This window comes from Hypanus sabinus, chromosome 4, assembly GCF_030144855.1.
Source record: "Hypanus sabinus isolate sHypSab1 chromosome 4, sHypSab1.hap1, whole genome shotgun sequence".
NCBI classification, from domain to species: Eukaryota; Metazoa; Chordata; class Chondrichthyes; order Myliobatiformes; family Dasyatidae; genus Hypanus; species Hypanus sabinus.
The window spans coordinates 186,085,266-186,097,691 of NC_082709.1; the positions used below are offsets into that span (position 1 = coordinate 186,085,266).

The 12,426-nt window shown below is 44.5% G+C and overlaps 1 protein-coding gene across 5 annotated transcripts in view; it reads right to left on the minus strand.

The window, feature by feature from the left end:
* Positions 1-12,426, minus strand: part of robo2 (roundabout, axon guidance receptor, homolog 2 (Drosophila)) — a 596,210-nt gene that overhangs the window by 118,878 nt on the left and 464,906 nt on the right. For all 5 annotated transcript variants that reach the window (XM_059969002.1, XM_059969005.1, XM_059969004.1 and 2 more), the window contains exon 17: positions 2,411-2,582. In XM_059969002.1, coding sequence (XP_059824985.1) covers positions 2,411-2,582 — 172 coding nt within the window. The remainder of the gene's footprint in view (positions 1-2,410; positions 2,583-12,426) is intronic.

The window sequence follows — 12,426 nt, forward strand, 5'->3', positions numbered from 1 at the left end:
CCACCTGTGCATACGTGGACTTGTGCAGATGACAGTAAACTCAACGTTGACCTTGTAATTATACCTGATTTAACCACCAGCTCTGAAGGCGTATTCCAGTCTCTGTACGAAAACCTATCCTGAAGAGACCTTTAAAACTCCTTCCTCTCACCTTCTTATGCTCTCTTGTATTTAATAACCCTACCCCAAGTGAAAAGATCTTGACAATTTTTTCACGCTTACTGATCCTGGATTTATTTAGTTACCAGGAAATAAATATCCCAAGTGTTGTGCTGGGATTGGAAGATAGGCTGCTGATCTAATAATGGTAACATCTACTCTGCCGGAGCCTTCACTGGGGAAATGATGTGACCTTTATCTCCAGAGCCTTTTGCAAATAACATCTGGGAGGCTTCAAACAGAGTTGTCCTCCTTCTTCAATGAACGGGGTTTCCCTTCCTCGGCCTTCGATGCTGTGCTCATCTGCATCTCCTCCTTTTTCCCAGATGTTCGGCTTCTCTCCATCTTCCCATCGCCATAATGGGGATCGTGTTCCCTTACCTATCTTCATCCCCCACACTCTTCACTTTGTCCATGATTCCCTTATCCTATCAACCTTCCCATTAATCTCCCTCCAGTCTAACGGCATGAACAATGATTTTGCGAAGCTCTGGTATTTCTCCCTCTATTTTTCCATTAATTATTCTGGCTCCCCTCTTACTCCTTCTCTTCTCACCTGCCCATCATCTCCCTCTGATGCCCCTGCTCCTTGCCTTTCTCCAATGGTCCACTCTCCTCTCCCATCAGATTTCATAGATGCTGTCTGACCTCCCAAGTTCCTCGAGCATTTTCTGTGTGTGCTGCTCAAGATTTCCACCATCTGCAGAATTCCTTGTGTCTCTATATGAAGACAACGAGAATCCTTCAGGTTTAAGACTTCCAAATTAACACATATGTTAACGTCTCAGCCCAATATTCAACTGTGGATGCTGCCTGACCCATTGAGTTCCCCCAGTGTTTTGTGCATGTTGCTCTTCATAATGAGCCTCTTCTTTTCAATGGTCAGTGTAGCAGTTTGAAAGTTGGCACTCTTCTTCTTTCTGTAGCTTACAAAGAGGACCACAGCACTGAAGATTTTTCCAATCTTCCTTGACAAACTCACACTTTTATCCAACTTCCCCTGAAAGCCAGCATTGCTATTTATATCAACTGTTTGAGTAGGAGTGAGATCCTATTTCAACTGCACTCCAGGGAGAACTGTGTGTCTTGTACTCCTAACTAATCAAACTAATGGACATTAATTTTGCATTGTGTCAGAACTGAGAGAAAAATGTGTGTTTACTCAATCTAAACCACTCACTAGGTCACCTCTCAACCTCCACATTCTTCACTTCAAGTGCAGTGGTAAATGGACTGAAGGCTGGTTTTATAGTCAACCGAGCTGCAATCCCATTGGCCAAAGTCATAGCTCATGGGGGTGGTTCTAGAAAGGGCATGAAAGTTCAGAACCCACTGATCAAGAGTTGATTAGGGAATGAGTAAATTGTTGTCTGGGGAAATCAAGGGTATTGGTAGGTAGAGTCTGACCATTAATCCAGAAATGGTGGAGCGCAGGGAACCTGAAGAGTGTTTGAATCTCTCCAGTGCTTACAGATGCAGTATGGAAAGAATCCTATCTTGATGCACCATGACTTGGTATGGCAAGTTCTCTACCTAAGACAACAAAAGATTGTAGAGTTGTGGATGCAGTCAGTCCATTATACAAACTGGCTACCTCTCCATCGATTCTGTGCGCACTTGCAACTACCTCAGGAAAGCAGTCATGATAAAGCTTCTAGCCACCCCTGCTTAGAAGGTCAGAAAGCCTGAGAACACAAATCACCAGGCTGAAGGAGGACTTGGCTGAGGAATGGTGAAAACATGCTAAGAACTGTGGGAGGATCAAAGTGGTGGGAGGGTTGGGAAGGGGTGAGGAATGGTCATAGGCAAAGGAAAAGTAAGCAAGTTGGGAACAATTGAAAGGGGTTGAGTAACGGTAGAAGGGTTGAGGGATGCTGAAGAGGGCTGAGGGACAGTAGAGGGATTGGGGAACAGTGAAGGGGTTAGGAAGATGAAGGGATTAAGGATGGGGAGAATTTGAGGAATAGGGAAGGTTTAAGGGATGATGGAGGGGTTCAGGAATGGGGAGGAGTTAAGCGATGGTGGAGGAGTTTCAGAATGGTAGAAGGATTGAGAAAGAAGGAGGGGTTGAAGAACAGTGGAGAGATTGAGGAATGGTGAAGGAGGTTGGGGAATGGTGAGAAAGTTTGAGGAATGTTGTAAAGGATTGAGGAACAATGGAGGTGTTGAAAAATAGTGGAATGTTTGAGAAATGGTGGGGGGTGGGTCAGTGGGTGGTCAGTGAGACTGGTGGCCACAGGCCAAAGCTTACCGATGACAATAGGCTGTGGCTCGCTCTTCACACCAACCCCTGCACTTGTGCTGGCCGCGACCTGGACACGGTACTGGACACCTGGGAGAAGACCACCAATCACCACTGAGCGAATGGCTGCATCCACTGTCCGGTTGATGTGAAATCTCGTCGCATTGCCCAAGCACCATATCTGTCAGCAGGCATGGGTAGGAAAAATGCAAAGTAGAAAGTTAAGTAAGAATTCATCTGTATCTGAGAGTCAAAAAAAAATCTGCAGATGCTGGACAAAGAGCCTAAAATTCATAGACAGGTCTTGCAGACTAGCTGGACCATACCAACAAAGATGTCCATCCAAGATAGTCCCATTTTCTTGCAGTTGGTCCATATACCTCTCAACCTTTCCAAATAGACTTTTCCAAATGTCTTTAAAATATTCTTTTTGTTCATTACGTGCCATGGTGTATGATATGGGGAATTGTGGTCTTTTCATGACCTTGATTGTTCTTGGAAAATTTTTCGACAGAAGCGGTTTGCCATTGCCTTCTTCTGGGCAGTGTCTTTACAAGATGGGTGACCCCATCCATTATCAATACCCTTTGGAGATTGTCTGCCTGGTGTCAGAGGTCGTATAACCAGGACTTGTGATACGTGCCAGCGGCTCATACGACCATCCACCACATGCTCCCATAGTTTCATGTGACCCTGATCGGGGATGGGGCGGGGTGCTGCTAAACAGATGCTACACCTTTCACAAGGGTGACCTGCATGTTAGCAGAGGGAAGGAGTGCCTTACACCTCCCTTGGTAGAGATGTATCTCCATGCTGCCACCTGAATTGTTATTATACCCACCTTGATGGTCTTCTCTTGTTGGGTTGGGTAAAATAAATATAAAATAGTGTTACGTACTCGTGACACATGACAGTGGTGCCCTTGTCACGTGACTGGGGTTGAAGCTATACTGGACTTGAGGTAATGGTCTTGTGATGGTGGAGTGACGTCATTTTCCCGCCAGTAGAGATCATGTGACAGGTTTTCTTTACAGGTTATAAAAGGTAGACCCCACCTTGTGAGGAGGGGCAGTTCGTGGCTGGATTTGCCAAGTTGACTTCATGCCACTGCGTGTTTTAAGTGATGACGCAGTGTAGTTGAAGGATGAAGTTTTTATCTAATGCCTAAAGTTTAAAAGGTCATTGCCAGCAGGTTCTTTACGATTCTGCTAGTTCGAGACAGTGGAGAGTGAAGATCGAAGTTCGGGTGTTAAAGATCGAGGAGAATCGCTTTCTACGGTGAAACGGGTTTCAACCTTTGTTGGATCCTTATACAGAAGGATTTTGTTGACTATCTTCGTGTTAATCCCTGGGTTTACCAGAAAGGATTGAAGGTAGTGAGGAAGGAAAGGGCAGTGCCTTTAAGCCGTTCTGTTTCGTAAATTCTTCGTGGGAAGTTCGACGTCGGGGATCAAAGCCAAGCGACGTGAAAGAGAATTTAAATCGTCTTATAAAGTCTCTCCTTTTAAATGGACTGTGAGCATATTGAACTTTTGGCAATACCACTTTAAAGAACTGTTTTTGCAATATTGCTTTAAGAACTGTTTGGGCTGCTGCACCGCAGTTGGTTTCCGGTTACGTTAGTGTTTGTTTACTTTTTGGGGGTTTGTTTTCTGTGTTTAATAAACGTGTCATTTGTTATAAAAAACCCTTGCCGAACTCATATATTTATTGTTGCCTGAATACGTAACAATAGAAATTAAAAAATAGAAAATGCTGGAAACACTCGACTGGTGGGACAGCATCTGCGGAGAAAAAAACTGTTAACCTTTCAGGCCTAGAATTCTTCATCAGTTCCATGAATTATCTCAGAGCTGAAACAAATTCTCTCACCCCAGATGCTGCCTGACATGTTGAGAGTTTGGAGCAACTTTGCAAAAATCTTGTTTTTATATCTGTCATCGAGATGTTGCAATATTCTGATACTAGCATTTGATCAGTAAACTAGAAAAACAATCTTGCTGCAAAAGTAACATATCTTGAATTGGGTAATAAATTGTTAATGATTAGAGCAAATTCTTTCCAGAATTTTTATTTTTGAACTGTAAAAATGTCATTCTTAAGCAACAGACACAAAAAGCTGGAGGAACTCAATAGGTCAGGCAACATTTATTCTTATGCGTTAATCTTTCATTGTTTTTGTTCTGTTAGATTATTTATTTGAAGAATGTTGCTTCTTCATATCCTTTGAGAATGAGGTATTGTTTGGATCCACTCCAGGTCTTAACAGGGAGTATAAGGTCCCCAGCTTACAGAGCAGAAAAATGACTGTTTAATCACTAACAATGGTGCTAAGTTTGAGATCAGTATCTTAATTTAGGGGACACATTAATAACCCAAGAATTGGAAAAGAATATAAGACCATAAGATAAAGGAGCAGAATTGGGCCATTTGGCCCATCGAGTCTATTCCACAATTTTATCAGGGCTGATCCAATTTCCCTCTCAGCCCCAATCTACTACCTTCTCCCATATTGCTTCATGCCTGACTAATCACGAACTTTTCAACCTCTGCCTTCAGTATACCCAATGACTTGGCCTCCACAGCTGCCTAAGGCAATGAATTCCACAGATTCACCACTCTCTGGCAAAAGAAATTCCTCCTTATCCCTGTTGTAAATGGACGCCACTCTGTTCTGAGGGTGTGTCCTCTGGTCTTAGCCTCCCCCACTATAGGAAACATCCTCTCCACATCCACTCTATCTGTGTCCTCTGGTCCTAGACTCCCCACTATAGGAAACATCCTCTCCACATCCACTCTATCTGTATCCTCTGGTCTTGGACTCCTCCACCATAGGAAACATTCTCTGCACATTCACTCTGTCTGTGTCCTCTGGTCCTAGACTCCCCCACCACAGGAAACATCCTCTGCACATCCACTCTATTTGTGTCCTCTGGTCCTAGACTCCCCCACCACAGGAAACATCCTCTGCACATCCACTCTATTTGTGTCCTCTGGTCCTAGACTCCCCCACCACAGGAAACATCCTCTCCACATCCACTCTATCTGTGTCCTCTGATCCTAGACTCCCCCACTATAGGAAACATACTCTCCACATCCACTCTATCTGTGTCCTCTGGTCCTAGACTCCCCCACTATAGGAAACATACTCTCCACATCCACTCTATCTGTGTCCTCTGGTCCTAGACTCCCCACTACAGGAAACATCCTCTCCACATCCACTCTATCTGTGTCCTCTGGTCCTAGACTCCCCACTATAGGAGACATCCTCTCCACATCCGCTCTATCAGTGTCCTCTGGTCCTAGACTCCCCCACTATAGGAAACATCCTCTGCACATTCACTCTATTGAGGCCTTTTAACATTCAATAGGTCTCAATGAGGTCACTCCTCATTCTTCTGAATTCCAAAGCCATTAAATGTTCCTTGTATGACAAGCCTTTCAATCGCAGAATCATTTTCACCAACCTCCTTTGAACCCTCTTCAATGTCAGCACAGCTTTGTTTGATAAAGAGCCCAAAACTGCTCACAGTTCTCCAAGTGACTTATAATGCCTCAACATAACATCCTTGCTTTTATATGGCTCCTCAAATTCATTCTGTCATTGAGTATAAAGATGAAGATAAGCTTGATTATTTTGATGTCTCCCATATACATCAAAACATATAGTGAAATCTTTCATTTGTGCCTATGGTCTACACAGTCCAAGGATCCACTGGCGGCAATCCATAAGTGTTATAGAACATTCAACAGTACAGGCTCTTCAGCCCAAGATGTTGAGCTGTTCCTTACACTCATCCTTCCCCCCCCACATAACCCTCCGTATTTCTAGCATCCAGGTGCCTATCTAAGAACTACGTACATGTCCCTAATGTATCTGCCTTGTCTCTATCACCACCCCTGGCAGCACAGTCCATACACCTAACACACTCTGTGTAAAAAAACTACCTCTGACATCTCAACTATGCTTTCCTCCCACTACCTCAGATTTATACCCCATCATATTATAAGCCCAAGAACATCTACAGATGCTGGAAATCCACAAAACATACAAAATGCTGGAGGAACTCAATAGGTTAAATTGGGAACAGATGTTCTCAGGGAAAAGTACGGAAGAAATGTGGCAAATGTTCAAGGGATATTTGTGTGGAGTTCTGCATAGATATGTTCCAATGAGACAGGGAAGATATGGTAGGGTACAGGAACCTTGCTGGAAAAAGGCTGTAATAAATCTAGTCAAGAAGAAAAGAAAAGTTTACAAAAGGTTCAGAGAGCTAGTTAATGTTAGAGATCTAGAAGACTATAAGACTAACAGGAAGGGGCTTAAGAAGGAAATTAGGAGAGTCAGAAGAGGCCATGAGAAGGCCTTGGTGGGCAGGATTAGGGAAAACCCCAAGGCATTCTACAAGTATGTGAAGAGCAAGAGGATAAGACATGAAATAATAGGACCTATCAAGTGTGACAGTGGGAAAGTGTGTATGGAACCAGAGGAAATAGCAAAGGTATTTAATAAATACTTTACTTCAGTATTCACTATGGAAAAGGATCTTGGTGATTGTAGTGGTGACTTGCAGCTGACTGAAAAGCTTGAGCATGCAGATGTTAGGAAAGAGGAAAGCCAACTTATCCAAGTTGGATGACTTGCCAGGACCGGATGAGATGTACCCCAGGCTACTGTGGGAGGCAAGGGAGGAGACTGATGAGCCTCTGGCGATGATCTTTGCCAAAGGGATGGGACAGGTTCCGGAGGATTGGAGGGTTGCAGATGTTGGTCCCTTATTCAAGAAAGGGAGTAGAGATAGCCCAGGAAATAAAAGACCAGTGAGTCTAACTTCAGTGGTTGGTATGTTGATGGAAAATATCCTGAGAGGCAGGATTTATGAACATTTGGAGAGGTATAATATGGTTAGGAATAGTCAGCATGGCTTTGTCAAGGGCAGGTCCTGCCTTACAAGCCTGTTTGAATTTTGTGAGGATGTGACTCAACACTTTATATGGATTTCAGCAAGGCATTTGAAAAAGTACCTCATGCAAGGCTTATTGAGAAAGTAAGGAGGCATGGGATCCAAGTGGACATTGCTTTGTGGATCCAGAACTGGCTTGCCCACAGAAAGCAAAGAGTGGTTGTTGACAGGTCATATTCTGCATGGAGGTCGGTGACCAGTGGTCTGTTCTGGGACCCTTACTCTTTGTGATTTTTATAAATGACCTGGAAGAGGAAGTGGAAGGATGGGTTAGTGAGTTTGCTGACAACACAAAGGTTGGGGGTGTTGTGGATAGTGTGAAGGGCTGTCAGAGGCTACAACGGGACACTGATAGGATGCAAAACTGGGTTGTGAAGTGGCAGATGGAGTTCAACTCAGGTAAGTGTGAAATGGTTCATTTTGGTAAGTCAAATATGATGGCAGAATATAGTATTAATGGTAAGACTCTTGGCAGTGTGGAGGATCAGAGGGATCTTGGGGTCCAAGTCCATAGGACACTCAAAGCAGCTGCCCAGGTTGACTTTATGATTATGAAGGCATACGGTGCATTGGCCTTCATCAATCATGGTATTGACTTTAGGAGCCGAGAGGTAATGTTGCAGCTATATAGGACCCTGCTCAGACCCCACTTGGAGTACTGTGCTCAGTTCCAGTCGCCTCACTACAGGAAGGATGTGGAAGCCATAGAAAGGGTGCAGAGGAGATTTACAAGGATGTTGCCTGGATTGGGGAGCATGTCTTATGAGAATAGGTTGAGTGAACTTGGCCTTTTCTCCTTGGAGCAAAGGAGGATCAGAGGTGACCTGATAGAGCTGTATAAGATGATGAGAGGCATTAATAGTGTGGATAGTCAGAGGCTTTTTCCCTAGGGCTGAAATGGTTGCCACAGAGGACACAGGTTTAAGGTGCTGGCGAGTAGGTACAGAGGAGATGTCAGGGGTAAATTTTTTGCTCAAAGAGTGGTGAGTGCGTGGAATGGGCTGCTGGCAATGGTGGTGGAGGTGGATACAACAGGGTCTTTTAAGAGACTTTTGGATAGGTACATGGAGATTAGAAAATAGAGGGCTATGGGAAGCCTAGTAATTTCTAAGGCAGGGACATGTTCGGCACAGCATTGTGGGCCGCAGGGCCTGTATTGTGCTGTAGGTTTTCTATGTTTCTACCTAAGGCAGCATCTATGGAAAAGAATGAACAGTCAACTTTTCAGGCCAAGACCTTCATCAGGACTGAAAAGTAAGGGGCAAGATGCCAGAATAAAAGGGTGGAAAGAGGATAACTAGAAGGTGATGGGTGAGCCAGTTGGGTGGGAAAAGTAAGGGGCTGGAGAGGAGAGAATCTGATGGGAGGGGAGAGTGGACCATTGGAGAAAGGGAAGGAGGAGACCCGGTGGAGGTGATAGGCAGATGAGAAGAGATAAAAGGCCAGAATAAGGAATAGCAGAAGATGGGAGTGGGAGGGAAAATATTTCTTTACTACAAGGAAAATTTGATGATCCTCCATCCTGAAGGTGACCTCATCTTGGTATAAGAGTAGGCCATGGACTGATAAGTTGGAACAGGAATGGGAATCAGAATTAAAATGTTTGGCTAGCAGGGTGTTCTGCTTTTGGCAGATGGAGCTGAGGTGCACGATGAAACAGTCCCCCAACTTATAATGGGTCTTATATCTGGAGCAATTCCCCACTGATTAACCATTTCTACCCACTATCACCATACTTCCAACACCAACATTGCACACCCACAACTTACTAACCCTAACCATACATTCCTGAAATGTGGGAGGAATCCTGGAGCATTCATCAGAAATCTGCAGTCACTTAGGGAATGCACAAATGTTTACTCTAAAATCTACACTACCATGCCATGCTGATACTCAAAATTCCAGCACCTATAGCCTTTTGCGTCTCAAGAGACAACATATAAGCTGTCCACAATTTCTACAAAGATCACCTTCTAGATCTCACAGTGAATTCTGGGCAGCAATTAAAGCAGGGCACTGGAAAACGATGTGCGTAAGGTTCATATGAATTTCTCACAGATTTGGCATAGGTGCCCTCCGTCTGTAGTGAGTGACCACAATGGCAGCCTTTTCAATACCCAGTGAAGGTTGGCTGCTGTGAAGTGTTATGCTAACTGCTACATTACTGTACCCCAATTCTTATTCACTTTGTAACTCGATTTCCCTTGATTTCCTTTAAGTGCAAAATTCTGTCCTTCCTAAATTTGTTGTGCAAAAAATGTCTCAAAGAAGGATAAGAGAATTCTGTGGGACTCATCAATCCTCACCTGAACTGAAAACCCAGAGGCAAGCAAGAACCTGGTGATTATGCATTCTTTATCAATCATCGCCCTTCATCTCTGAGGTGATGTGAGGAATGAGAGTTATACGTTCAGATTTATTTAGCACGTCTACATCACAGCATCCAGTGAAATGTGCCATCTGCATTAACAAGCAATTCACCTAAGGATGTTCTGGGGGCAGCCCAGAAGTATTGCCACACATTCCAGCACCAACAATGCATATCCACAATGTTCAACAGAACAACACAAGCAGCAACTACAATCTGTTTTGGAACTGCTTCTTTCCCTCCAACATCAGATTTCTGAATGGACAATCAACTAATCCACAAACACTACCACACTATTTTTGTTCTCTTTTCACACTACTTATTTACTTTAATTTTGTACATAGTGCTGTGCAAAAGTCTTAGGTACATGTGTATAGCCAAGGTGCGTAAGAATTTTGCACAATACTGTAGTAATTTTATGTATTGCACTGTAGTGTTGCCACAAAAACAAATTTCATGAGATATGTGAGTGATGATAAACCTGATTCTGATATGGGTCTCTATTGTGGACTGAGCGTGGGAAGGGGGCAGAGGGAGGGGAAGCATGGTTAGGAAAAGGGGAAAGGAGAGGGGAGGGAGCAGGATGCACCAGAGAGATATTCTGTAATGATCAATAAACCAATTGCTTGGAATCAAATGACCTTGCCTAGTGTCTCAGGATGAGTGTGACTGTACCTGTGCCATCCCATGCCCCTAGCACTCTTTCTCTGCCACTTGTCCCATACCCTTCCTGTGGCATTCCACCTTCACCATTCCCAACATCCTTTGCTCCCAGCAGATATGCAAACTAGTTCTCTGCTCCACATTGACAAATACAGTACTGTGCAACTGAGGTACCCTATCTATATACTGTACTGTATATATGCCTAAGACTTTTGCACAATACTGCACACTGTAATTCATAGGTTCTGCATTGCAATGTACTGCTGATTTGAAACAGGAAATTTCCTGATGTACGTCTGTGATATTATACAGGATTCTGTTTCTGACTCTGATGAACAAATCAGAACAAGACAACAACAGTTAACAAGCCCCTTTCCCACCCTCGGACAGCCCCTCACACATACAGACAGGCCTCCAACCCCAGGACAGGCTGCCTTCAGCCTCCAGTCCCTTGCCCCAGACTCTCAGACTTATAGACATTAAGCCTTCAACCTCTTGTCCCTGGACCAGACTCGCAGACATCGGGCCCCTGACCTCCAGACAAGCTGACCCAGGGGCTTTGAAGCTATTTTAAAGGGATTATTTTCTTTCCTTTTTGCATAGGATGGAGATGTATCTAGTCATAGGTTTATTGTTTACCCCTTGCCGCCCGTGAACTACAGACACGGTTGATATTCAAACCTATTTTAAGGGTCATATTTTAGCCAGACTTGATAGGCTTGGGAGATTCCCTCCTCTAAGGGCTGTGAGTCAGCTGGGCTTTTAGAACAATCTGGTGTTTCACAGAGAAATTAAAGACAAACATAGAGAGACAAGATTGCAGACACTGTAATCTAGAGCAGCAATCAACTAGCTGGAGGAACTCAATGGGTCCGGCTGCATTAGTGGGGATGAAGGGATTATCAATATTTTGGGTTGAAATTTCCACAGTTCCTTCCCCTCCCTGAAATGAAACACAACCCGCTGTTCAAGTCAGCATCAGCAAGCAATGCGATAAAAGACAACATCCTGCCCAGCTCGCAAAATTACTTTTTTGACTTCTTTCAAATATGATTCTATCACTAAGCTGGAAACTGTGATTTCCATTTTGATGGTCTGTTTATGGGTGATGGGGTGGAGATAAGTCTCTGCCAAAGGAGGTGTGAAGTGCTCCTTCCATCCACTAGACTGCAGGTCACCCTTGGGCAAGGTGTAGCACCTGCTTAGCCCCCCGATCAAAGTCACGTAAAACCATGGGTGCAGGTGGTGGATGGTTGTATGAGCAGCTGGTGTACATCACGAGCACTAGTTATGTGATCACTGATGCCAGGCATACAGTCTCTGAAGAGTATTGATAATGGCTGGGGGTTTCCCAGGGGAACGCAATGGCAAACCACTTCAGTAGAAAAATTTGAAAGGAACAATTGTGATCATGCAAAAATCACCATTGTCCAATTCATACGACGCGGCACATAATGATGATGATGATGTGATCTGGCGCTTTGTGTCTCCGAGTTCGTTCGGTGAGGTAGGGAGCAGATTGTGTGGTCTAGATGCTTGGAAGCCCGCAGAAGGGGCCCGAGCTCATTATCGGCTCCACTGTTTCTCTCTGATTGAGGTGTTGAGCAAGGTTGAAGTTGATGAGAATGAGGCGGGTGTCCAGTGCCATCTCCCTGTGTTTGCCCGGCCTTCCTCTCACTCTCACTAGCTGCTGTTGGAGGAAAGTGCAGGGGCCTGGGGTTCCACATCACAAGGATTGATCGGTGAGGCTCGAGGCTGTGGACTCCATTGCTTCTCTCTGATTGAAGCTGATGAGGACGAGAACAGAGGACAGGCGGTTGAAGTTGATGAGAATGAGGCGGGTGTCCAACGCCGTCTCCCTGTGTTTGCCCGGCCTTCCTCTCACTCTCACTAGCTGCTGTGGAGGAAAGTGCAGGGGCCTGGGGTTCCACATCGCAAGGATTGACTGATGAGGTTCATGGCTGTGATTTTGAGGTCTTTCAGGTTCATGTTGCATATGTTACTAGATTCTGGTTACTTTCTTTTGCTTT